Raw genomic sequence first — 27,955 nt, 5'->3', positions numbered from 1 at the left:
TGAACTCAGCGCCCAGCTTAGGGTGTAGGCCGCAGTAGGAGGTCAAAGGGCATTGGTTGACAATTGGTTGACACCCCCCCCATGGAGGCTGGTGTGGAAATGGAGAAGCTGTCGCGGGAAGATGCGAGCTTCCCGCGCGTTCTTGCGGCTGGGGATGGCAGGGTCACGTAAGGGAGGTTGGGGCTCCGAGTCTCTCGGTCTGTCAATCCTTTCTAGCCACAACAACTGGCCGAGTTCGGCTAACAGTCTAAGGTGGAGTCCGGTAGCTGTAGACTCGCAACTCCGCGGCAGGAAGTCTAGAGCCTAGTTTCCGGCGCGCAGAGATGACGCGCAGCACGCGCTTCCGCGTTGGGGAAGTAGACGGCGGATCCCGGCACTTGAAAACCCTGGGTCCGGGCAGCGGGGCTGCCCGCGGGCCCAGGGCGGGATGCATCGCCGCGGGGTGGGAGCTGGCGCCATCGCCAAGAAGAAGCTTGCCGAGGTGAGGGGAAGGAAGCCGATCCACAGCCACGTCTGATCGGCGAGAGACTGGATGCAGAGCCCTGTGTCCTCATACTGCCTCCTGTTAAATCTGACACGGGCTCTTGGTTCCTGGGACTCCAGTTTCTCCAGCTTCCGGTGGACTGGAATGTCAGCACCCCCATACTCTCCTAGCCATTCTCCCCGCTTCCCCAAATTCAACTACGGATGAGTCGTCTGTTCTATTCTACTTGCTCATTCCTCTCCTGGGAGGGGGGCGTGTAAGAGAGACCCACTTTGTACACCAGCTGAGTTAGTACAAGTGAGAGCCCACAGCGTCCACTCTCATCTCATGGTGGTCTCTTTGTCTGACAGGCCAAGTATAAAGAGCGAGGGACTGTCTTGGCTGAGGACCAGCTGGCACAGGTGAGTAGGTTAGAGGGCTCCATGCTGAAAGGGAGACCTGACAAAACTAAATAGGATACTTGATGTGAATTAAGCTCTTTGGATTGAATCGAAAGCAGGGTATTGGGGCTGGGGAGCTAGCGTAATGGTTAGGTAAAAGACTTTAATGCCTGATGTTACAAGGTCCCAGGTTCAATCCTCAGCACCACTATAAGCCAGAACTGAGCAGTGCTCTGGTTAACAGCAAACAATAACAACAACAAAAGCGGGGCATTTGGCAAGTTTGATTTTGGGGCTGCTCAGATCTACGTGACTTGCTAATGTTGGTGATAACTAGTATCTCTGATTACGTGCTTATGATCTTATGATGTCCTGGCACTTGTCCATTTCCTTTTTTTTTTTTTTTTTTGCATTTTAATTATTGATTAACACAAGGCAGAATGGCAATGTGGGAGGGAGGGTGAGAGCAGGAACCAGGGAACCAGACCATCATTCTGGCACATGGAATGCCTAGGATTGAACTCAGATCTCATGCTTCCAATTTGGTGTCATACTCAAAGCACTACCTCCCAGCCTCCCCCCCCCCATCCTATTACATTCCTCCTGACAATTCTGTATGGAAAAAACTCTGTTATTCCCAGGTTAGATTTAAGGTGTTGATTTTTTCAAGGATACATGGGGGTACACCTGGTTAAGCACATACATTACAGTGCTCAAGGACCTGGCCCCCACCAGCAGGGGGAAAGCTTCATGAGTGAATTAGGACTGCAGGGGTCTCTCTGTCTCTTTCCTATTTTCCCCTCCCTTCTCAGTTTCTCTCTGTCCAGTAATAAATAAATAATTTTTAAAAAGGATACATGGTAATAAATGGTAGGACTGTTTGAGTTAGATCTGTGGAAGGTTTTAGTTATCTAAATTTTACTTATTTTTATTGGATAGAGACTGAATTGAGAGGGAAAAGGGATATATATATGAGAGAGTGTGTGTGTGTGCATTGCAACAGTGCTTCACAGCTGATGAAGCTTTCCCTCCACTGTAGGTGGGGATCAGGGGTTGAACCCAGGTCCTTGTGCATTGTACCCAGTGCCCTGTAGAGGGTGTGCCATCCCTTCCTGGGAGATTTTAGTTTAAATGCTTAAGAATAACATGAAAGGGGCTGGGTGGTGGTGCACCTGGTTAAGTACATATGCTACAATGCACAAGGAACCAGCTTCAAACCCCTGGTCCCCACCTGCAGGGGGAAAGCTTTGTGAGTGGTGAAGCAAGGCTGCAGGTGTCTTTCTGTCTTTCTCCCTCTGTTACCACCTTCCCTCTCAATTTCTGGCTGTCTCTATCCAATTAATAAATAAAGATAATAATAAGAAGAAATAACACAAAAGAATAACATGAAAGTATTACCTTTGGCATCATGCCACCACCATGTGACTCCTACAGTTTCCTTCTCTAATGCTTCCCTTTTCTGTAATGTGTGTGTTTAACCAGGTGCACCACCACCTGGCCCCTACACTTCCCTTTTCTGTGCATTCACTGAGTTTACTCATTTGTAACTGGTGAAGACACAGATTCAAGGGAAATGTGCCTTACAACTGAGGAAATAGTGGCTGGGGAGGCGGTGCAGTGGCTAAGGTGTTGACTCTTAAGCATGAAGTCCTAAGTTCTGTCTTGGGCATTGCATGTACCAGAGTGATGCTCTGGTTCTCTCTCTTACCTAGGTGTCAATTTAAAGTGGTAACTGTGTATTGTGTAAGTTGCTAATATGTAGCATATGAGGTGTTGGCACAGGGGCGGATTAATTACACTTGGTCTGGTAGCAGATAGGCTTTGTTAATTAGGAGAAGACAAGGAGTAATACAAATAGAAAGTTAGGGGGTCGGGCGGTGGCGCAGTGGGTTAAGCGCATGTGGCGCAAAGCGCAGGGACCGGCTTAAGGATCCCGGTTCGAGCCCCCGGCTCCCCACCTGCAGGGGAGTCGCTTCACAGGCAGTGAAGCAGGTCTGCAGGTGTCTATCTTTCTCTCCCCCTCTCTCTGTCTTCCCCTCCTCTCTCCATTTCTCTCTGTCCTATCCAACAACAAAGCAACATCAACGATGGCAATAATGACCGCAACGAGGCTGCAACAACTAGGGCAACAAAAAGGGGGAAAAATGGCCTCCAGGAGCGGTGGATTCATGGTGCAGGCACCGAGCAATAACCCTGGAGGAAAAAAAAAAAAAAGAAAAAAAAGAAAAAGAAAAAAAAAAAAGAAAGTTAAAAACAAAAATTCTCCAACAAAGGTCCAGTGAGTACCTCACCTGAGAAAGTGCCTGTATTGTCATGCACATGGACTGAAGTTCAAAACATGCTCCCATTACCCTGGGAGAAGATTTGATAATAATGGTGTTTTTCTCTCCCACCCTTCCTTCCCTTCCTTTCCTTCCTCTCTTCATCCCTTCCTCCTCTCCCCTTCAGATTTATTTATTAATGAGAAATAAAAAGAACCAGAGAATGCTAGGGGTTGAGCTCAGAACATCATATTTGCAAGCCCCCCCCTTTTTAATATTTATTGATTGATGAGAAAGATAGAGGAAAGACAGAAATAACCAGACATCATTCTGGTACATGAGCTGCTGGAGATTGAAATTAGAACCTCATGCTTGAGAGTCCAGTGCTTTATCCACTGCGCCACCTCCTGGACCATACATCCCTGTTTTTCCACTGTGCTACTTCCTAGTCCACTGTTTCTTTCTAAAAAAGTGGTGGAGCCCCAGTGATTAAAAAAAAAAATGGGAGTCTGGCAGTAGCGCAGTGGCTTAAGCACACATGGCGTAAGCGCAAGTACCAGCATAAGGATCCTGGTTGGAGTCCCCGGCTCCTCACCTGCAGGGGAGTCGCTTCACAGGCGGTGAAGCAGGTCTGCAGGTGTCTATGTTTCTCTCCCCTTCTCTGTCTTCTTCCCCTCCTCTCTCCATTTCTCTCTGTCCTATCCAACAACGACGACAACAATAAAAACTACAACAAGGGCAACAAAAGGGAATAAACATAAATAAGTAAATAAATAAAGAATAAATAAACAAACAATTCCCTCATTTAAAAAAGATAAAAGGGATTATTATACAAGTCTACAACTTAATAACTATTTCACTGGGATAAAGAAAAGCACGACTTTTTGTTTTAGATGGAGACAAAGAGGCGCAGAGGGAGAGAGAGAGGCAGAGAGAGAGAGAATGAAACCACAGTGAGAGAGAGAGAGAGAATGAAACCACAGTACCAAAGCTTCCTTCCTGAGGTGTGGGTTGGGATTGAACCTCAGTCATGCACCTGGCAAAGCTGCATACTGTTCAAGTGAGCTGTTTCACCAGCCTGAAAAGTACTAAAATTGAAAGCCTGAAAATAGAAAGCTATATACAAAACAAAAAGATATGTATCTTGGTGCACCCTGACCTCAGAACAGGAACTTGTGTAAAGTAATGTGTGTTTTGGAATTGAGGAAACAATTATGGTACCTCATTTCTGCTGACAATACATATGTGAAGGAGAAGCAGAGGTTAAAAAGAAAGGGAACAGCACAAGAACCTGCTAAGGATCCCGGTTCGAGCCCCGGCTCCCCACCTGCAGGGGATTCGCTTCACAGGCGGTGAAGCAGGTCTGCAGGTGTCTATCTTTCTTTCCCCCTCTCTGTCTTCCCCTCCTCTCTCCATTTCTCTGTCCTATCCAGCAACAACGACATCATTAACAACAACAAGAAAGAGCTAGACATCTCTGGTACATGTGCTGCTGGGGATTGAACTCAGGATTTCATGTCTGAGAGTCCAATGCTTTATCCACTGCCACCTCTCGGACCACGGATGTAAAGGATTAAACTCAGGCCCTTACACCTGAGAATCTAGTTCTTAATATTTATTATATTTTATTTATTTTGGGTAGAAACAGAGAAATTGAGAGGGAAGGGGGATATTAGAGAGGGAGAAGAGGGCAGGGGTAGACAGAATAATGATTATGCAAAGAGACTCACGTTTGAGGCTCCAATGTCCCAGGTTCAGTCCCCCACACCAGAGCTGAACAGTGCTCTTGTTTAAAAAAGGGGGGGAGAGAAAGAGAGACACCTACAGCACTGTTTCACCATTTGTGAAACATCCCTCCTGCATCTGGGGACCAGGGTCTTGAACCAGGGTCCTTGTACATGGTAATATGTGCTCTCTACTGGCTGGACCATTGTCTGACCCTTGAGAGCCCAATTCTATATCCACTGCACCACTTTTTGGACCCAGGAAGTAGGTTGTATTATCCACTTTTGGGCCAGGGAGCTATTTTGATTTTAATTTTTATTTATTTATTTATTAGAGACAGGAGGAAGGGAGACAGAGGGAAAGAGATAGACACCTGCAGCCCTACTTCGCTTGTAAAACTTTGCCCCTGGGAGTCTGGCAGTAGCACAATGAGTTAAGCACACTGAGTTAAGCGCACATGGCCTGAAGCACAAGGACCGGCGGAAGGATCCCTGTTCAAGCCTCTGGCTCCCCACCTGCAGGGGAGATGCTTCACAGGTGGTGAAGCAGGTCTGCAGGTGTCTGTCTTTCTCTCCCACCTCTGTCTTCCCCTCCTCTCTCCATTTCTCTCTTTCCTAACCAACAACGATGAGAACAACAGTAATAATAACTACAACAATAAAAAACTAGGGCAACATAAGGGAAAATAAATAAATAAATAATTAATTAAAAAAAAAACTTTGCACCTGCAGGTGGGAACTAAGGGCTAGAACCTGGGCCCTTATACTCTCTCCCTCCCTCTCTCTCTCTCTCTCTCTCTCTCTCTCTCTTTTTTTAATTTTTATTTAAGAAAGGATTAATTAACAAAACCATAGGGTAGGAGGGGTACAACTCCACACAATTCCCACCGCCCAATCTCCATATCCCACCCCCTCCCCCGATAGCTTTCCCATTCTCTATCCCTCTGGGAGCATGGACCCAGGGTCATTGTGGGTTGCAGAAGGTAGAAGGTCTGGCTTCTGTAATTGCTTCCCCGCTGAACATGGGCGTTGACTGGTCGGTCCATACTCCCAGTCTGCCTCTCTCTTTCCCTACTAGGGTGGGTCTCTGGGGAAGCTGAACTCCAGGACATATTGGTGGGGTCTTCAATCCAGGGAAGTCTGGCCGGCATCCTGATGACACCTGGAACCTGGTGACTGAAAAGAGAGTTAACATACAAAGCCAAACAAATTGTTGAGCAATCATGGACCCAAAGCTTGGAAAAGTGGAGAGGAAGTATTAGGGAGGTACTCACTGCAAACTCTAGTGTACTTCTGCTTTCTTACTTTGGTGCCATACTCCAAACTCAGTCAATTTCTGCTTTGCGTTTCTACTTCTTCTTTTTTTTTTTTTTACATGCATAACATTCCCCAGATTCCCATTTAACAATACAACCCCCACTATTTCATTCATCATTTTTCATGGACCTGTATTCTCCCTACCTACCTACCCACCCACCCCAGAGTCTTTTACTTTGGTGTAATACTCCAATTCCATTTCAGGTTCGACTTGTGTTTTCTTTTCTAATCTTGTTTTTCAACTTCGGCCTGAGAGTGAGATCATCCCGTATTCATCCTTCTGTTTCTGACTTAATTTCACTCAACATGATTTTTTCAAGGTCCATCCAAGATCGGCTGAAAACGGTGAAGTCACCATTTTTTACAGCTGAGTAGTATTCCATTGTGTATATAGACCACAGCTTGCTCAGCCACTCATCTGTTGTTGGACACCTGGGTTGCTTCCAGGTTTTGGCTATTACAAATTGTGCTGCCAAGAACATATGTGTACACAGATCTCTTTGGGTGGATGTGTTGTGTTCCTTAGGATATATCCCCAGGAGGGGAATTGCAGGGTCATAGGGTAGGTCCATTTCTAGCCTTCTGAGAGTTCTCCAGACTGTTCTCCACAGAGGTTGGACCAGTTGACATTCCCACCAGCAGTGCAGGAGGGTTCCTTGGACCCCACACCCTCTCCAGCATTTGCTGCTGTTACCTTTTCTGATGTGTGACATTCTCACAGGAGTGAAGTGATATCTCATTGTTGTCTTGATTTGCATTTCTCTGACAATCAGAGACTTGGAGCATTTTTTCATGTGTTTCTCCACCTTTTGGATCTCTTCTGTGGTGAATATTCTGTCCAAGTCCTCCCCCCATTTTTGGATGGGGTTATTTGTTGTCTTGTTGTTGAGTCTGGCAAGCTCTTTATATATGTTGGTTATTAAACTCTTATCTGATGTATGGCATGTAAAGATCTTCTCTCATTCTGTGAGGGGTCTCTTTATTTGGGTAGTGGTTTCTTTTGCTGTGAAGAAGCTTTTTAATTTGATGTAGTCCCATAGGTTTATACTTGCCTTAGTCTTCCTTGTAATTGGATTCGTTTCATTGAAAATGTCTTTAAAATTTATGCGGAAAAGAGTCCTTCCAATATTTTCCTCTAAGTATCTGATAGTTTCTGGTCTAACATCCAAGTCTTTGATCCACTTGGAATTTACTTTTGTATTTGGTGAAATACAGTGATTCAGTTTCATTCTTCTGCATGTTTCAACCCATTGTTTCCAACACCATTTGTTGAAGAGACTCTGCTTCCCCCATATAATAGTCTGGGCCCCTTTGTCAAAGATTAGATGTCCATACGTGTGGGGCCTCATTTCTGAGCTCTCAATTCTATTCCACTGGTCAGTGTGTCTGTTCATGTTCCAGTACCAAGCAGTTTTGATGACAATGGCCCTATAATACAGTTTGAGATCTGGCAGTGTGATGCCTCCAGTTCTGTTCTTTTTTCTCAAGATTGTTTTGGCAATTCTAGGTCTTTTCTGGTTCCAGATAAACATTTGTAGCATTTTTTCTATTCTCCTAAAAAATGTGCTTGGGATCTTGATGGGGATAGCATTAAATTTGTAGATGGCTCTGGGTAATATATTCATTTTTTTTTTTTTATTGTTGTAGTTATTATTGTCATCGTTGTTGGATAGGACAGAGAGAAACGGAGAGAGGAGGGGAAGACAGAGAGGGAGAGAGAAAGATAGACACCTGCAGACTTGCTTCACCGCCTGTGAAGCGACTCCCCTGCAGGTGGGGAGCCGGGGTTCAAACCGGGATCCTTATGCCGGTCCTTGCGCTTTGCGCCACTAATATATTCATTTTGATGATGTTAATTCTTCCAACCCATGAACATGGAATATCTTTCCACTTCTTTGTGTCTTTTTCAATTTCTTTGAGTAGTGACTCATAATTTTCAGTATACAAGTCTTTCACTTCTTTGGTTAGGTTTACTCCTAGATATTTTATTGTTTTTGTTGCTATAGAAAAAGGAACTGATTTCTGGATTTCAATTTCTTCTAACTTAGTGTTTGCATAGAGGAATGCCACTGACTTTTGAATGTTAATTTTATAGCCTGACACATTACTGTATTGCCTGATGATTTCCAAAAGCTTCTTGCTGGATTCCTTAGGTTTTTCCATGTATACTATCATGTCATCTGCAAATAAGGAGAGTTTGACTTCTTCTCTTCCAATCTGTATCCCTTTAATTCCTTGCTCCTGCCTGATTGCTATGGCAAGAACTTCCAACACTATGTTGAATAGTAATGGTGATAGTGGGCAGCCCTGTCTAGTACCTGATCTGAGGGGAAATGCTTCCAGTTTTTCACCATTGAGTATGATGTTGGCTGTAGGTTTGCTATTTATAGACTCCACTCTCTTCAGGAATTTTCCATCTATTCCTATTTTTTGTAGTGTTTTGATCATAAAGGGATGTTGTATTTTGTCAAAGGCTTTCTCTGCATCTATTGATATGACCATGTGGTTTTTGGTCTTGCTTTTGTTGATGTGGTGGATCACATTGATTGATTTACGTATATTAAACCAACCTTGCATGCCTGGGATAAACCCCACTTGGTCATGATGAACAATTTTTTTGATATACTGCTGTATCCGGTTGGCTAGAATTTTGTTCAATATTTTTGCATCTATGTTCATCAGAGATATTGGTCTGTAGTTTTCTTTTTTGGTTGTGTCCCTGTCTGCTTTTGGTATCAGGGTGATGTTGGCTTCATAGAAGCTGGCAGGGAGTATTCCAGTGTCTTCAATCTTCTGGAAGACTTTTAAAAGTAGAGGTATTAGTTCTTCTTTGAAGGTTTTGTAGAATTCATTTGTAAAACCATCTGGTCCAGGACTTTTATTTTTGGGAAGATGTTTGATAACTGTTTCAATTTCATTAGCTGTGATGGGCCTGTTCATGTTATCCACTTCCTCTTTACTTAGTTTTGGAAGTTGGTAGGTATCTAGGAAATCATTCATTTCTTCCAGGTTCTCTAGCTTGGTGGCATATAATTGTTCATAGAAGCCTCGCATGATATGTTGAATTTCTGCAGTGTCTGTTGTGATTTCTCCTCTTTCATTTACTATCCGATTTATTTGGGTCTTCTCCCTTTTTTGTTTTGTGAGTCTGGCTAAAGGTTTGTCGATTTTGTTTACTCTTTCGAAGAACCAACATTTACTTTCATTGATCTTTTGTATGGTTTTCCTATTCTCAATGTTATTTATTTCTGCCCTAACTTTAGTAATTTCTGTCCTTCTGGTTGCTTTAGGGTTCCTTTGTTGTTCTTCTTCTAGGTCTTTAAGATGTGCAATCAGGCTATTTATTTGTGCCTTTTCTTGTTTCCTAATGTGTGCTTGTATAGCTATGAACTTCCCTCTTAGGACTGCTTTAGCTGTGTCCCAAATATTTTGATAGCTTGTGTCTTCATTTTCATTGAACTCTCGAAACATTTTGATTTCTTCCTTGATTTCCTCTTTGACCCAGAAGTTGTTAAGAAGTGTACTGTTGAGCTTCCACATTTTGGCACTGTTACTAATCTTTTGTTGATTGTTAGTTTAATTCCACTGTGGTCTGAGAAGATGCTTGGGATGATTTCAGTGCTCTTGAATAGGCTGATGCTGTCTTTGTGGCCTAACATATGGTCTATTCTTGAGAATGATCCATGTGGATTTGAGTAAAATGTGTATTCCAGTTTCTTGGGATGAATGATTCTGAAAATGTCCAATAGTTCTAGTTTATCTATCTCTTCATTTAGCTCCCTTATGTCTTTACTGATTTTCTGCCTGGATGATCTGTCAAGTTGAGATAGCGGGGTGTTGAAGTCCCCTACTATGATTGTGTTACTGTTAATATATTGCTGTAGCTCTTTCAGTAGAAGTTTGATGTATTTAGATGGCTTCTCATTGGGTGCATAGATATTAATAATTGTTAAGTCCTCTTGATTGACTGATCCTCTGAGCATTAAGTAGTGTCCATTCCTATCTTTTTTAATCTTATGTATTTTAAAGTCTATCATGTCAGATATGAGAATAGCTGTTCCTGCCCTTTTTTGTGGGCCATTGGCTTGAATGATAGTTTTCCATCCTTTCACTTTAAGTCTGTGTTTGTCTTGTTGCGTTAGGTGAGTTTCCTGTAGACAACATATTGTTGGGTTGTGTTTTCTGATCCATCTTCCTACTCTGTGTCTTTTAATAGGTGAATTCAGGCCATTGACATTTATTGATATCAAAGATTGAAGATATTTTAATGCCATTCTTGTAGAGTTTTAGAGTGTTTTGATATATGTCCTATTTGTGGTGGTCTGGTTGTTTATAGGAGACCTTTCAGAACTTCTTTCAGGGCAGGCTTGGTGATGGTTGCTTCCTTCAGCTGTTGCTTGTCTGAGAAGGTTTTGATGCTTCCATCTAGTCTGAATGACAATCTAGCAGGATATAGTATTCTTGGCTGAAAGCCTTTCTCATTGAGCACTCGATAGATATCTTGCCATTCTCTTCTGGCCTGTAGTGTTTGTATGGCGAAGTCTGCTGCTAATCTTATGGGTTTTCCTTTGTAGGTGACTCTTTGTTTTTCTCTTGCAGCCTTGAGGATCCTTTCTTTATCCTTATTCCTTTCCAATCTAAGTATGACATGTCTTGGTGTCTTTAGGTCTGAGTTAATTCTGTTTGGGACCCTCTGGGCTTCTTGAATCTTTATGTCTTTGGTGTTGTCTAGACTAGAGAAATTTTCAGCTATTATGGCCTGGAGAATGCTTTCTTCCTCTCCTTCTCTTTCTTCCTCTGGTAAGCCAATAATGCGTATATTGTTTCTTTTGAAGTCATCCCATAGGACTCTGTTGTTGTTTTCAGCATCTCTTAATCTCTTTTTGAGATCTCTTACTTCTTTTTTAGTTGTCTCTAATTCATCCTCAATCTTGCTAATTCTGTCTTCAGCCTCATTGATTCTATTCTCTCTGCCCTCTACTGCTTTCTGGAGTTCATCTATTTTGTTGCCCTGCTCTGATACTGTTTTAGCTTGTTCAGCTAGTTGCCTTCTTAGCTCAGCGATTTCAGCTTTCAGCTCTCTAATAACCATGAGATAATTAGAATTTTCTTCCATATTCTCATTTATTGTTCCTGCATTTCTGATTACAATTTTTTCAAATTCTTTACTCACTCCTGTTATTATTTCCTTGGCTAATGTTTGGATATTGAACTCGTTGTTTTGTGCTTCACCCTCTGGAGGACTTTTAGCTGGACTCTTGTCCTGGTTCGAGTCTCCAATATTTTTTCTTGTTGTTTTAACCATTTTATATAAGTTAACAGTTTTTTTCAATCCCTGAGTTGGAGTTCAGTGGTGTAAAAGCCTTTTTTTTCCCCCCCTGTAGGTTATGGGAGCCTGAGGGCTTTTAAACTATCAATAGGCTTCTTAGCTTAATCACTGACTCCTGACCAAGAGATAAAGCAGGGTGTGGCAGAGATAATCCAGTGGTTATGCAAAGAGACTTTCACAGCCCCTCAGCTATGCCACCGAGGTATAGGTCTTCTCCTGAGTTTCCCGGTTAGATCTCTGTACCCTGGTGTCCCTCCCTGTTGCTGCTCCAGATTCTGAGGGTAGTAGCAATGGAGACTCAGAGTTGCACTTGGTGAGTCTCTGGGGAGTCCTTTCCTCCCTTAGCTGTCCCCTTGTTGGTGGAGCAGACTGGAGGTGGTGTCTCCACTGACAAACTGTTGAACTGTTAGCAGTCACTTAATCTCTCCTTAGGCCCCTCTCTCCTCTCTGTCACCAGCCACGCGTGTTTGTACTCACGGGTGATTTACTGGGTTTCTGTGGTCATTCTAGTCCTGTCTTGTTTCTGTCCGGGTGGTCTCCTCTGGTATTCCTAGTTGATCCGGGAGAGGAGAGGCTCTCTCTCTCTTTTTAATAATTTATTTAATCATGAGAAAAATAGGAGAGAGAGGAAGAACCAGATATCATTTTTGGTATATATGCTGCCAGGGATTTAACTTGGGACCTCGTGGTTGGGAATCCAGTGCTTTATCCACTGTGCCACCTCCCAGACCATGCCCTTGTAGTCTCTAATGCTATTTTTTGACTTTTGATTATAACCTGACTGGGTTGTCACTAATCTTTCTCTTGTTCATATTACAGATGTCAAAGCAGTTAGACATGTTCAAGACCAACCTGGAAGAATTTGCCAGCAAACACAAGCAGGAGATCCGAAAGAATCCCGAGTTCCGAGTGCAGTTCCAGGACATGTGTGCCACCATTGGGGTGGATCCTCTGGCCTGTAAGGAGTTGTCTGTAGGGGGTCCATATTATCCTAGGGTTTCTTTCCTTTTTTAAAAAAATTATTCTTATTATTTTTTTTCCTGATTTTTTTCTTATTGGGGAATTAATGTTTTACATTCAACACTAAGTACAATAGTTGTACGTGTATAACATTCCCCAGTTTCCCATATAACAATATAACCCCCACTAGGTCCTCTGAATCCTTCTTGGACCTGTATTCTCCCCACCCACCTACCCCAGAGTCTTTTACTTTAGTGCGATACGCCAATTCCATTTAAGGTTCTACTTGTGTTTTCTTTCTGATCTTATTTTTCAACTTCAGCCTGAGAGTGAGAGAATCCCATATTCATCCTTCTGTTTCTGACTTATTTCACTCAACATGATTTTTTCAAGGTCCATCCAGGATCGGCTGAAAACGGTGAAGTCACCATTTTTTACAGCTGAGTAGTATTCCATTGTGTATATATGCCACAACTTGCTCAGCCACTCATCTGTTGTTGGACACCTGGGTTGCTTCCAGGTTTTGGCTATTACAAATTGTGCTGCCAAGAACATATGTGTACACAGATCTTTTTGGATGGATATGTTGGGTTCTTTAGGATATATCCCCAGGAGAAGAATTGCAGGGTCATAGGGTAGGTCCATTTCTAGCCTTCTGAGAGTTCTCCAGACTGTTCTCCACAGAGGTTGGACCAATTGACATTCCCACCAGCAGTGTAGGAGGGTTCCTTTGACCCCACACCCTCTCCAGCATTTGCTGCTGTTACCTTTTCTGATGTATGACATTCTTACAGGAGTGAAGTGATATCTCATTGTTGTCTTGATTTGCATTTCTCTGACAATCAGAGACTTGGAGCATTTTTTCATGTGTTTCTCCACCTTTTGGATCTCTTCTGTGGTGAATATTCTGTCCAAGTCCTCCCCCCATTTTTGGATGGGGTTATTTGTTGTCTTGTTGAGTTTGGCAAGCTCTTTATATATGTTGGTTATTAAACTCTTGTCTGATGTATGACATGTAAAGATCTTCTCCCATTCTGTGAGGGGTCTCTTGGTTTGGGTAGTGGTTTCTTTTGCTGTGAAGAAGCTTTTTAATTTGATGTAGTCCCATAGGTTTATACTTGTCTTAGTATTCTTTGTAATTGGATTCGTTTCATTGAAGATGTATTTAAAATTTATGCGGAAAAGAGTTCTGCCAATATTTTTCTTCTAAATATCTGATAGTTTCTGGTCTAACATCCAAGTCCTTGATCTACTTGGAATTTACTTTTGTATTTGGTGAAATACAGTGGTTCAGTTTTATTCTTCTGCATGTTTCAACCCATTGTTTCCAACACCATTTGTTGAAGAGACTCTGCTTTCCCCATTTAATAGTCTGAGCCCCTTTGTCAAAGATTAGATGTCCGTAGGTGTGGGGGCTCACTTCTGGGCTCTCAGTTCTATTCCACTGGTCAGTGTGTCTATTCATGTTCCAGTACCAAGCAGTTTTGATGACAACGGCCCTATAATATAGTTTGAGATCTGGGAGTGTGATGCCTCCGGTTCTGTTCTTTTTTCTCAAGATTGTTTTGACAATTCTAGGTCTTTTCTGGTTCCAGATAAACAGTTGTAGAATTTGTTCTATTCTCCTAAAAAATGTGCTTGAGATCTTGATGGGGATAGCATTAAATTTGTAGATGGCTCTGGGTAGTATATTCATTTTGATGATGTTAATTCTTCCAACCCATGAACATGGAATATCTTTCAACTTCTTTGTGTCTTTTTCAATTTCCTTGAGTAGTGACTCATAATTTTCAGTATACAAGTCTTTCACTTCTTTGGTTAGGTTTACTCCTAGATATTTTATTGTTTTTGTTGCTATAGAAAAAGGAACTCATTTCTGGATTTCAATTTCTTCTAACTTAGTGTTTGCATAGAGGAATGCCACTGACTTTTGAATGTTAATTTTGTAGCCTAACACCTTACTGTATTGCCTGATGATTTCCAAAAGCTTCTTGCTGGATTCCTTAGGTTTTTCCATGTATACTATCATGTCATCTGCAAATAAGGAGAATTTGACTTCTTCTCTTCCAATCTGTATCCCTTTAATTCCTTGCTCCTGCCTGATTGCTATGGCAAGAACTTCCAACACTATGTTGAATAGTAATGGTGATAGTGGGCAGCCCTGTCTAGTACCTGATCTGGGTGGAAATGCTTCCAGTTTTTCACCATTGAGTATGATGTTGGCTGTTGGTTTGCTATATATAGACTCCACTCTCTTCAGGAATTTTCCATCTATTTCCATTTTTTGTAGTGTTTTGATCATAAAGGGATGTTGTATTTTGTCAAAGGCTTTCTCTGTATTTATTGATATGACCATGTGGTTTTTAAAACATTTATTTACTTATTTCCTTTTTGTTGCCCTTGTTTCCATTGTTGTTGTAGTCGTCGTTGTTGGAAAGGACAGAGAGAAATGGAGAGAGGAGGGGAAGACAGAGAGGGGGAGAGAAAGATAGACACCTGCACCTGCTTCACCTCCTGTGAAGCGACTTCCCTACAGGTGAGGAGCTGGGGGCGCGAACCATGATCCTTAGGCTGGTCCTTGTGCTTTGCGCCACCTGCGTTTAACCTGTTGTGATACCGCCCGACTCACTATCCTAGGGTTTTTTTTTTTTTTTTAATATTTATTTTATTTATTCCCTTTTGTTGCCCTTGTTTTTTATTGTTCTAGTTATTATTGTCGTCGTTGTTGGATAGGACAGAGAGAAATGGAGAAAGGAGGGGAAGACAGAGAGGAGGAGAGAAAGACAGACACCTGCAGACCTGCTTCACCGCCTGTGAAGCGACTCCCCTGCAGGTGGGGAGCCGGGGTTTGAACCGGGATCCTTATGCCGGTCCTTGTGCTTTGCGCCACCTGCACTTAACCCACTGCGCTACAGTCTGACTCCCCCTAGGGTTTTTTTAAGGTACAGAAGTTCACCTGGTTGTCATCACTTCTGGAAGGGTCTGCAGGGATCTGAAGAGTTGCTTTTTGGAGAAGCCTAAACACACACCTAGCAGAATGTTTAAGTGGCCCAGTTCTTTTGGGGAAGATTGAGAGGTTACAGTACAGACATAGTAGTTAGAGTTCCTGATCTTCTCTTTAATAAGCTACTGTGGATTTTTTTTTTTTTTTAATTATTGCTGCTTTACCACTCAGCTAACCTTATCGGTTAGAAAAGAAAGACGGGAGTCGGGCGGTAGCACAGTGGGTTAATCGCAGGTGGCGCAAAGCACAAGGACCAGCGTAAAGATCCTAGTTCAAGCCCCCAGTTCCCCACCTGTGGGGAGGTCACTTCACAAGTGGTGTAGCAGGTCTGCAAGTGTCTATCTCGCTCTTCCCACTTTGTATTCCCCTCCCCTCTCCATTTCTCTCTGTCCTATCAAACAACAACAACAACAATAATAGCTACAACAATAAATCAGTAAGGGCAACACAAAGGAATAAATAAATAAATAAATATTTAAAAACAAAACCAAAACTCTTCCAAAAAAAAAAAAAAAGGAAGTTTCCCTTAGTGTGGTAGGATATCAGGCTTGAACCTAGATCACACACATGGCAAAGTAGAAAGTAGACACTCTTCCTAGTGACCTATCCTTATGGCCCTACTGTAGATTTTTTTCCCCACACCAGGGTTATTGCTGAGGCTCAGTGCCAGCACTATGAATCTATTGCTCCTGCAAACCAAAGTTTCCCCCCCACCCTTTTCCCCTTTTTATTTTATTAGATACAACAGACAGAAATTGAAAGGCGAGAGGGAGAGAAAAAGCAAACACCTTCAGACCTGCTGCACCACTCGTGATGCATCCCCCTCCAGGTGGGGAGCAGGGATTCAAGCCCAGGTGCTTGCATGTGGTAATATGTGTGCTCAACCGAGTGCACCACCCCCACAGTAAAACTTTTTTTTCTAATATTTATTTATTTCCTTTTTGTTGCCCTTGTTGTTGTAGTTATTATTGTTCTTGATGTCATCATTGTTGGATAAGACAGAGAGAAATGCAGAGAGGGGGGAGAAAAAGACAGACTCCTGCAGACCCACTTCACTGCCCGTGAAGCCACTCCTTTGCAGGTGGGGAGCTGGGGGCTTGAACCAGGATCCTTATGCCTGTCCTTCCACTTTGTGTCATGTGCGCCTAATCCACTGCGCTGCCGCCCAACTCCCCACAGTAGAATTTTTTATGGCTGTTTTTCCCCTGTATACAAAAGGGCTTGGGGCAGGGTTTTCCCCTGTATACAAAAGGGCTTGGCACAGCGGGTTAAGCGCACATGGTGCAAAGCACAAGGACCAGCCTAAGGATCCTGTTCAAGCCTATGCCTCCTCACCTACAGGGGAGTCGCTTCACAGGCAGTGAAGCAGGTCTGCAGGTGTCTGTCTTTCTCTCGCCTTCTCTGTCTTCCCCTCCTCTCTCCATTTCTCTCTGTCCTATCCAACAACAACAATAGCAACAAAATGGGAAAAATGGCCTCCAGGAGCCATGGGACTCATAGTGCAGACACCCAGCAATAACCCTAGAGGCAAAAAAACACCTTCAAGATAGCTCACCTGTATAGTGTGCCTAATTAGTCATGTGTTTGATTCAGAGTTTGAACCCAGTCCCCCACTGCACTAGAGGAAACTTCACTGCTGCGGTATGTTTCTTTCAGTCTATCTGAAATAGTTGGCCTGGAGCAGTGACATCCCAGAGGCAGTGGAGTAAATAAATAAACTAATATCAACAGTGATTAAAGAAGAAGAGAAAACAGAAGTCTGAACCTGATCCATAATTACATAAATACTATTAGCAGTTTTACATCTTTTTTAGACATTTTCATAATATTTATAAACTTTTTTTATTATTATAGTTATTGTTTTTGTTATTGATGTCGTTGTTAGATAGGACAGAGAGAAATGGAGAGAGGAGGGCAAGATAGTGGGGGAGAGAAAGATAGACACCTGCAGACCTACTTCACCGCCTATGAAGCGACTCCCCGGCAGGTGGGGAGCTGGGTGCTCGAACTGATATCCTTGCGCCGGTCCTTGCGCTTCGCGCCATCTGTGCTTAACCCACTGCGCTGCCGCCTGACTCCCGAGAATAGGTATTTTAGGGTGGAAAAAATGTAGGAAGTCTTTTTTTTTTTTGCCTCCAGGGTTATCACTGGGGCTTGGTGCCTGCACTACGAATCCACTGCTCCTGGAGGCTTTTTTTTTTTTTTTTCAATTTTGCTTCCCCCACTTTTTGTTGCCCTTGTTTTATTGTTGTTGTAGTTATTATTATTGCTATTGTTATTGATGTCATCGTCATTGGATAGGACAGAGAAATGGAAAAAGGAGAGGGAGAAAAAGATAAGACACCTGCAGACCTGCTTCACCATCTATGAAGTAACTCCCCTGCAGGTGGGGAGCCAGGGGCTCAAACTAGGATCCTTACACCAGACCTTGCACTTCGTGCCACGTGCGCTTAACCAGCTGCACTACCGTCGGACCTCCTCCTGGAGGCTATTTTTTCCCTTTTTGTTGCCCTTGTTTATGTTTGTTTTTATTATTGTTGTTGTTGCTGTCATTGTTGGATAGGACAGAGATAAATCGAGAGAGGAGGGGAAGACAGAGAGGGGGAGAGAAAGATAGACACCTGCAGACCTGCTTCACAGCTTATGAAGTGACCCCCTGCAGGTGGGGAGCCAGGGATTTGAACCAGGTTCCTTACATAGGTCCTTGTGCTTTGCGCCATGTATGCTTAACCCGCTGCACTACCATCCGGCCCCTAGAAGGTAGGAAGTCTTTAGATATATTCCTAGGGGCCCATGACTTTAGTAATATTTGATTGAGTTTGAAAGCTAACATGGAGGTGGAACGTGGACTAAAAATACTGTCTGGGAAGATGGGGTCATGACTTTTTTTTTTTCATTGTTGGGTCTTCACCACTCTGATCCAGCATTCAGATGGAGACATAGAGGGATAGAGGGAAAGATAATATAGCACTAAAATTCACTCCAGTATGATAGGGGTTGGGAACCTGGCTTAAATTGGATCATATCATATCAACGTGGGTATTCTCCCATGTGAACTGTCTTGCAGTCCCAGAAATGGCTTAGGCTGCCCACCCTGTAGAACTGTCTGAGCCTTCTTGCTTGCTTGTTTGCTTATTTACTTACTATTTACTTATATTCTTACCAGAGCACTGTTCAGATCTGGCTGGTGGTGGTGGTGGGGGTTGAACCTGGGATCACTTGCATGCAGGTCCTGTGTTTTACCACTATGCAATCTCCCCGCCCTCACCTTGAGACAATTTTTTTTTTTTTTTTTTAACCAGAGCACTGTTCAGCTCTGGTTTATAGTGGTACGGGGGAATTGAACCTGGGATTTTGGAGCCTCAGGCATGAGAGTCTGTTTGCATAACCATTATGCTATCTACCTTCTACCCGAGACAATTCTTTTTTTATTATTATTATCTTTATTTATTGAATAGAGACAGCCAGAAATTAAGAGGAGGAGGGAAGCTAGAGATGGAGAGAGACAGAGAGACACCTGCTTCATCACTCGCAAAGCTTTCCCCCTGCAGCTGGGAACTGGGGGCTCGAACCCAGGTCCTTGAGTGCTATAGCATGTGCGCTCAACTAGGTGCGCCACCACCCGCCTCCCCGAGACAGTTCTTGAGGAAGAATAACCAAGAGTCAGGTTGTGTTGAGGCCAGAAGGTCTTAAAGGCTAGGCTGGGGAAGACTTCCCCATGAAATGACTGTTTTCAATCTAGCTTTGAAAATGAAAGTATAATCTAATGAGTGTTCTTTTGCTTTTCGTTTAGCTGGAAAAGGATTTTGGTCTGAGATGCTAGGTGTGGGAGACTTCTACTATGAACTTGGTGTTCAGATTATTGAAGTGTGCCTGGCCCTGAAGCATCGGAATGGAGGTGAGGAGGCTGGCTACATCCTGTGGATTAGATCTGGAACTTCCAAAAACAATGAAAGATGATCTTTCCCATTTTGCAGTCTGTAGGCCAGCAAGGTCTTGGGGAGTTCTTGGGTCTTGAAAAGCATCTTTGTTGCTTCATGTGGTTGTGAATATGTGACAGGTCTCTGTCGCCTAGGGTAATTGGATTTATTGAATTTTTTTTTTCCAACGATCTTTGGAAAGGGAGTTCTTGGGAGTTGGGTGGTAGCGCAGCAGGTTAAGCGCACATGGCACAAAGCGCAAGGAGCGGCATAAGGAAAGGGAGTTGCAGTCTCCTACGTGTTACAGAAGAGAGTAAGTAGGGGGGAGATGGGTCTTTTCCTTTCATATATGAGGTATTGTTTCTGATTTCCTCCTTTTAAAAAAATGAATCATTTATTTATTTATTTATTTATTGGATAGAGACAGAAATAGAGAGGGGCATGGGAGATAGAGGAGAGAGACAGAGACACCTGTAGCCCTACTTTACCACTTGTGAAGCTTTCCTCCTGCAGGTCGTGACCAGGGGCTTAAACCTGGGTCCTTGCACTATAATGTATGCGCTGAACCAGGTGCGTCATTGCCTGGCTCCCTGATTTCCTTTTTAAAGGCTACCTTATCTCCCCAGGGTATGATGATGTCAAGCAAGTTTCTGTCTCTTAGAAATGGTGACACAGGATGGGGAAGATAGTATAATGGTTATGCAAAGAGATTCTCATGTCTGGGGGTCCAAAGCCACAGGTTCAATCCCCAGAGCTGAGCAGTGCTCTGGGGAATAAATAAATAGATAGATAGATAAATAAATAAATAAGCAATGGTATTAAAATGTACATTCAGTGGTCTAGTGGAACTTAAGAAGTTTAAAACTGGAGGCTGGGCGGTAGCACACTGGGTTAAGCGCACATAGTGCAAAGTGCAAGGACCAGCTCCAGGATCCCGGTTCAAGCACTTGGCTCCTCACCTATAGGGGCGTCACTTCACAAGCAGTGAAGCAGGTTTGTAGGTTCTTTCTCTCCCCGTCTCTGTCTTCTCTTCCCCTCCCCTCTCAGTTTCTCTCTGTCCTATCCAACAGCTGCAGCAACAACAATGGCAAAAAGATGGCCTCCAGGAGGAGTGGATTTGTAGTACAGGCACTGAGCCCAGCGATAACCCTGGAGGCAAAGATTAAAAAATTAATTAATTAATTAATTTTAAAAATTCAGGGAATTGGGCGGTAGCGCAGCGGGATAATCACAGGTGGCGCAAAGAGCAATGACCAGCGTAAGGATCCCAGTTCGAGCTTCCGGCTCCCCACCTGCAGGGGAGTCAGTTCACAGGCTGTGAAGCAGGTGTCTGTCTTTCTCTCCCCCTCTCTGTCATCCCCTCCTCTCTCCATTTCTCTCTGTCCTATCCAACAACGATGACATCAATAACAACAATAAGTACAACAACAATAAAACAAGGGCAACAAAAAGGAAATAAATATTAATAAATAAATAAATAACTGCCGGGAGGGGCTGGGTGGTGGTGCACCTGGTTGAGTGCGCATGTTGCAATGTGCAAGGGCCCAGGTTCGAGCCCCTGGTCCTCACCTGCGAAGGGAAAGCTTTGCGAGTGGGGAAGCAGGGCTGCAGGTGTCTCTATCTCTCACCTCTGTCACCCTCTTCCCTCTCAATTTCTGGTTGTCTCTACCCAATAAATAATTAAAGATTAAAAAAAAAAGTCTACTGGGAGCGGTAGAATTGTCACCACAGACAGGTATGAACTCCTGGTCTGATGACAAGAAAAAAGCTAGTAAGCTTACCTAAGGTATAAATCATTGGCTGTATGTATACATAGGTTCCACGTCAAGAGAACGTTCAGGCCTAAAAATAAGGCATCGCATAGGGTACACAGGGTGCCCTGCCATTTGTGTGGTGCCTGGTCTAACATGGGAGGTGCTGTAGCAGTGGGGGAAGCACTGGTGCTCTGCCTTCTCCATCAGAAAGACATGAGGTGATAAAATCATACATCTACAAAATCCTGGACACACACACACACAAGCACGCGCTCATCATTTCTCAGAGATGCTGCTGCCTTTTGTGTGTGTGTGTTTTTAAAATTATTTATGGGAGTCAGGCTGTAGCACAGCAGGTTAAGCACAGGTGGCACAAAGCGCAATGACCGGCTCCCCACCTGCAGGGGGGTCGCTTCACAAGCAGTGAAGCAGGTCTGCAGGTGTCTATCCTTCTCTTCTCCCTCTCTGTCTTCCATTCCTCTCTCCATTTCTGTCTGTCCTATCCAACAACGACATCAATAATAACAACAATAAAACAAGGGCAACTAAAGGGAATAATAAAAAAAAGGACTTTTAAAAAAGAATTTATTCATGAAAAAGAACCAGCCATCACTCTGGTACATGTGCTGCCGGGGACCCAGGACCTCATGTTTGAGAGTCTAGTGCCTTAGCCACTGCGCCACCTCCCGGACCACTTGTGTTGTTTTCTGTTTGATGTCTACAGCCATACCAACCTGAACATGCCTGATCTCATCTGGCACAAAGTTTTGTTGTTTTCGCTATTGGGGTAATCCATTTGCTTTTTGTTTCCCTCTCCAATAGGTCTGATAACCCTGGAGGAGTTACATCAACAGGTGTTGAAAGGAAGAGGCAAATTTGCCCAGGATGTCAGCCAGTAGGTCTTGCTTCCAAACTCTTCGATGGATATCTTTCCTTTTTTTTTTTACTGCTTGTCTATCTGGTCTAGTATTGAAATCATTTTTATTCTTTCTGATCAGTAAAAAATAGTTTTAGTTTAGAAATCTGAGAATAGGTTTTAAAAAAGTAAACTAAAGCTCTCATTTCTCAGTGGAGAGATTGCAAGCATTTTAACATTTTGGTATATTTGCTTATTAGCATTTTTATTACTACTTTTGTATGATTCTCGAAAACATATTTGGACTGTGTATACTCAAGATTATTTGATGGTAAGGAGAGTATTGCAGGCCACTGAGACAGGCTGGGAAGAGCCTGTGGGTCAGTTGACCTGACTTACCTGCCTCTGTAGCTGACTTGAATTTGATAAACGGTTAAAGGCTATCACGGGGGTTGAGTACATGGTCTACCTATTATGTGTGGGCTTTCTTTTTTTCCTATTTGATCTATGGTGTTTTTTTTTTTTTTTTTCTTTTACCAGAGCACTACTTAACTCTGGCTTATGGATGATTGAACCTGGGACTTTGGAGCCTCAGACATGAGTCTCTTTGCATAACCATTATGCTATCTACCCTGCCCATGAGCTAATTGTTAACTAAGAAATCTGGCATATTGGACCTGAATTTCTAAATGTAATAATCAGCTGGGTTGTCTTTCAGATAATTACTCTTATTTTAATTTTTAAAGTTATTTATATATATATATTTTTTACCAGAGCACTGCTTAGCTCTGGCTTATGGCAGTGTGGGGGATTGAACCTGGGACTTGAGAGCTTCAGGCATGAAAGTCTCTTTGCATAGCCATTATGCTATACCCCCACCCAATTATTTTATTTTTTATTGTCCCAGGGTTATTGCTGGGACTCAATGCAGACACTATGAATCCATGGCTCCTGGTGGCCATTTTTCCCTTTTTTTTCTACTTTATTTTTATTTGATAGGACAGAGAGAAGTTGAGAGGGAAAAGGATAAGGAGAGAGAAAGACACCTGTAGCCTGGCTTCACCACTCACGAAGCATCCTTCCTGTAGGTGGGGAGTGGAGGCTTGAAACTGGATCCTTGCACATGTGTGCTAAATTGAGTGCACCACTGCCCACCGTTCAATGATCATTCTCTGTTTTGTCATAGTTCATATTATTCCTATTGTCTTTGGATTTTTTTTTTTTTTAACCAGAGTACTACTCAGCTCTGATTTATAGTTGTGCTGGGGATTGAATTTAGGACCTTGGAGCCTCAGGCATGAACATTGTTTGCATAACCATTAACTATCTCCTTACCTGTATTCCATCTCTGCTGACTGTTCAAGCACCACTCAGTTTCCTTTAATCTTCTTTACTGGCATAGTTAAAGACTACTTAGCCTTTTGAGTTTCTCATCAGGGTATCTTGTCTCAGGCAGAGCTGAAACTGCGTTGTAGCTAGGTCAAGAGTAGTCTTTTAAGTAACTCTTCCCTCACCTCAGAGACGACCTGATCCGAGCTATCAAGAAATTAAAGGCACTTGGCACTGGTTTCAGCATTATCCCTGTGGGTGGCACTTACCTCATTCAATCCGTTCCTGCTGAGCTCAATATGGACCATACTGTGGTGTTGCAGCTGGCAGAGGTACTGGCGTGCCTTCTGAGTGTGTGTGTGTGTGTGTGTGTGTGTGTGTGTGTGTGTGTGTGTGTGTGTGTGTGCACATGCACAAAGGATGCTCTGGGAGGGGATTCTGCAGCAGTCCTGATAATTTCCCTCCCCATTACTCAGGTGTTTGCTGAGATTTTCTTTTTTTTCTTTTTTCTTTTTTTTTAGCCAGAGCACTACTCAGCTCTGGTTTATGGTGGGATTGAACCTGGGACTTTGGAGCCTCAGGCATGAGAGTCTCTGTGTATAGCCATTATGTTATCTACCCCTGCCCTCGCTGAGGTTTTCTAATAGAGTGAACTATTCAGATTTCTGCTTATTGAACCTTTATTGTGAAGCACTGGGCTAGATATATAAAGGCTACCAGGTAGTTCCTGCTCTTGGGAAGCTTAGTCTAGTGAGTAGACAGACATGCAGACAACTATATGTTTGGGTAGACTGATATCATCTTAAAATTACCGTATAGATTCTTTCTTTAAAAAAAGTATTTTATTATTTTTTAATTTTAATTATCTTTATTTATTGGATAGAAACAGCCAGAAATTAAGGGGAAAGGGGTGATAGAGAGGGAGAGATACAGAGAGACACCTACAGCCTTGCTTCACCACTCGTGAAGCTTTCCCCCTACAGGTGGGGATTGGGGTCCCGAATCTGGGTCCTTGCGCACTGTAACATGTGCACTCAACCAGGTGCACCACCACCCGGCCCCTATTTTATTTCTGAGAGAGATGCAGAGGGAGAGAGAGAGAAACACCAGAGCACTGCTCAGATCTGGCTTATGGTGGTACCAGCAGGGGATTGAACCTGGGACTTTGGAGCCTCAGGTATGAGAGTCTGTTTTGCATAACTATTATACTATCTCCCCCGCCCACTATATAGATTCTTTTTTTTTTTTTTAAAGATTTTATTTATTTAGGAGTAAGAACCAGACATCACTCTGGCACATGTGCTGCCGGGGATCAAACTTGGGACCTCATGCTTGAGAGTCCAAAGCTTTACCATTGTGCTACCTCTGGGACCACCGTATAGGTTCTTCTTATTATTATTATTTTAATATTTATTTTCCGTTTTTGTTGCCCTTGTTTTTATTGTTGTAGTTATTATTGTTATTGATGCCATCATTGTTGGATAGGACAGAGAAATGGAGAGGGGAAGACAGAGAGGGGGAGAGAGAGACACCTGCAGACCTGCTTCACCGCCTGTGAAGTGACTCCCCTGCAGGTGGGAAGCTGGGGCTCGAACAGGGATCCTCACGCTGGTCCTTGCGCTTTACGTCACCCTCTGCACTACTGCCCAATTCCCTACCATATAGATTCTTAACATTCAGTCTTGTTTGACATCCTCCTGTTCCTCAGCATGACCAAATAAATCCTTGTCATGTTCAGGGAAGGAAAGACATGTTCAGTTTTCTTTTTAATTAATTTTTAAAAATTTATTTTTTTACTAGAGCACTACTCAGCTCTGGTTTATGGCAATACAGGGGATTGACTTGAGGACCTGAAGCCTCAGGCAAGAAAATCTCTCTGCATAACCATTATACTGTCTCCCTTGCCCTCAGTTTTCTTTCCTTTTATTTTTTAATTCTCTTTGCCTCCAGGGATATCACTGGGGCTCGGTGCCTGCACTACAAATCCACTGCTCCTGGAGGCCATGTTTCCCATTCTGTTGCCCTTGTTGTAGTTGTTATTGTTGGATAGGACAGAGGGGAAGACAAAGAGGAAAGACAGACACCCGCAGACCTGCTTCACCGCTTGTGAAGCGACTCCCCTGCTGGTGAGGAGCTGGGGGCTCGAACCAGGTTCTGTCGGTCCTTGTGCTTTGTGCCATGTGCGCTTAACCTACTGTGCTACCTACCGCCCAGTCCTGTTTTCGTTTTAAATAAAAAAAAATTTTAAATACTTTTTAAAAAATTTTATTTTTCCTTTTATTGCCCTTGTGGGTTTTTTTGTAGTTGTTATTGATGTCATTGTTGTTGGATAGGACAGAGAGAAATGGAGAGAGGAAGACAAAGGGGGAGAGAAAGACACCCCTGCAGGTGGGGAGCCGGGGGCTTGAACCGGGATCCTTAGGCTGGTCCTTGCATTTCACGCCACCTGCGCTTTACCCGCTGTGCTACCGCCCAACTCCCCTTTAAATAAAATATTTATTGGATAGAGATAGCCAGAAATTGAGAGAAAAGGGGTGATAGAAAGGGACAGACAGACACCTGCAGCATTATTGCACCACTTGTGAAGCTTTCCCACTGCAAGTGGGACTGGGGGCTCGAATCTAGGTCCTTGTGCGCTGTAATGTGTGTTCAACCACGTGCGCCACCACCCAGCCCCCCGTTTTCTTAATTCTGTAATACACAACAAAACTAAGAGAAGGACTTAATTGAGGCGTGGGTAGGGTGAGGCAGAGCAAGGACTAGATATTTTAGATTATGAATAGTTTATGATTACCATTATTTCTTATTAATTATTCATTCCAAATCTTTCCTCCTCATACTCTAGAGGTCTGAGAAAGTCTAAATATTTAAGTGTCAAGAACCTCACTTTTTAAGATTGAAACCACCCCCACATCCCCATGAGCCTAAAAACCACTTTTCTCTCTGTGCTGGAACCTCTGAAAATTTTTTCTCTGTGCTCTTAGGCTTTGCTCAAGGGCAGTTTCTCTGGTCCAGATAAATGTGGCCCTGGGCAGCAGCTGGGTTCAAAGTGAAAACTTTTTTTTTTCCCTGTGAAAACACTCTTTAACTCATTCCTCATTCTTCCTTCAGAAAAGCGGCTATGTGACTGTCAGTGACATCAAAGCCACTCTTAAGTGGGAGACCGAGCGAGCACGACAGGTGTTGGTATGTGACTTTTGGAATGGTCTAGAGAAAATGGGCTTTAGATAGGAGGTGGGCTGATGGGCACTACACACAGCTTCCGCCTCATTCTGCTGGCCTCTTGCCATGAAGACTACCTCTGCCCCACCAGAAGCCAGCCCAGCACTTCTCTGAAGATGGCAGAGAGCTAGTACTCACAAAGGCAGGCTTCTCCAACCTGGATATGTATATAAACCCAGGGTTTTATCTCTGCTACTCTGAAATCAATACTTGCTCCCTTCTGATTTGCAGAGCCTACTGAGTTGGCTCATATATAGTTTGTACTTGAAATAAGTTAGTACAGTGAATTAACTGTATAGTTATACACTAGGTATGTTGCATGTTATCTAATCTTATATATACAAATTTCATAGTATTGTTGAAATGTGGCATGAAGAAGGAACAGCATGAGAATTTGGAGCCTTGATTTTGAGTATTTATTTCCTCCTTACACAGGCAATTAAGCTGCACATTTTATTTTACCTACTAAGTGGAGATAGAACCAACCCATTTTGAATATACTTACAGCTTAGAAACTGAGCCTGTTCTGATAGTAATATGGCCATTCCATTTATTTCTCTAGAGAGGTTTACCCACATCTGTCCATCATTAACTGGAATAGCAGTCCTCATTTTGCTTTGCTCAAAGCCATACAGTAAATATTTCTGTATCCCTACATTCCTTCAATAACATTTTTTTAAATACTTATTCCCTTTTGTTGCTCTTGTTGTTTTATTGTTGTTGGATAGGACAGAGAAATGGAGAGAAGAGGGGAAGACAAGAGAGGGGGAGAGAAAGATGACACCTGCAGACCTGCTTCACTGCCTGTCAATCAACTCCCCTGCAGGTGGGGATCCAGGGCTCAGACCGGGATCCTTAAGTGACGGTCCTTGCACTTTGCACCACCTGTGCTTAACCCGCTGCACTACCGCCCAACTCCCCAGTCTTCTCTTTACAATTCCCGAGCTGCACAGCCTAAGTGATTTAGTAGCATTTTTCACACCTCAGGCAAAGGGCAAGAACAAGCAGCTCATGGAAGTTGGGTTGTGTAAATATGTGAAGGCACTCATGTGGTTTCAGTTGAAAATTCGAGGTGCCAAAATAGGCTTGGGGATTATTTATCCTACTTTGTGGAATCTCTCTTCATGTGGTTCTTACTGCTTTTTTCCTCTAGGAACACCTACTGAAGGAAGGGCTGGCCTGGCTAGACCTACAAGCCCCAGGGGAGGCCCACTACTGGTTGCCAGCTCTCTTCACTGACCTCTACTCCCAGGAGATAACAGCCGATGAGGCCAGAGAAGCTCTTCCCTGAATTTTGGAGTGCAGAAGGATTACAGCAGCAGGCTGGGAGACAAGGGAGGAGCTGTTGGTGAATAAAACCTGAACCTTTGTTTAAAAAAAAACAAAACAAAAAAACAGAAACAAAGTTCCAAGTA

General features: G+C 43.2%; 1 protein-coding gene across 3 annotated transcripts; it reads left to right on the top strand.

Moving 5' to 3' along the window:
• Positions 1-336: 336 nt before the first annotated feature.
• SNF8 (SNF8 subunit of ESCRT-II) lies at positions 337-27,955 on the top strand. Of its 3 annotated transcripts, none has more exons than XM_060203664.1 (8): positions 337-481; positions 835-885; positions 12,315-12,453; positions 19,253-19,357; positions 21,956-22,028; positions 23,509-23,650; positions 26,430-26,504; positions 27,694-27,955. In XM_060203664.1, the coding sequence occupies exons 1-8, from the start codon at positions 428-430 to the stop codon at positions 27,829-27,831; spliced, it is 777 nt and encodes a 258-aa protein (XP_060059647.1). In that variant the 5' UTR covers positions 337-427; the 3' UTR covers positions 27,832-27,955. The 3 variants fall into 3 exon arrangements, with proteins under 3 accessions (XP_060059647.1, XP_060059649.1, XP_060059648.1); XM_060203665.1 differs by lacking the exon at positions 337-481 and adding an exon at positions 488-630; XM_060203666.1 differs by lacking the exon at positions 12,315-12,453 and having other exon boundaries at positions 422-481.

This window comes from Erinaceus europaeus, chromosome 12, assembly GCF_950295315.1.
Source record: "Erinaceus europaeus chromosome 12, mEriEur2.1, whole genome shotgun sequence".
NCBI lineage: Eukaryota > Metazoa > Chordata > Mammalia > Eulipotyphla > Erinaceidae > Erinaceus > Erinaceus europaeus.
This window is presented reverse-complemented; position numbering and strand designations above follow the sequence as displayed.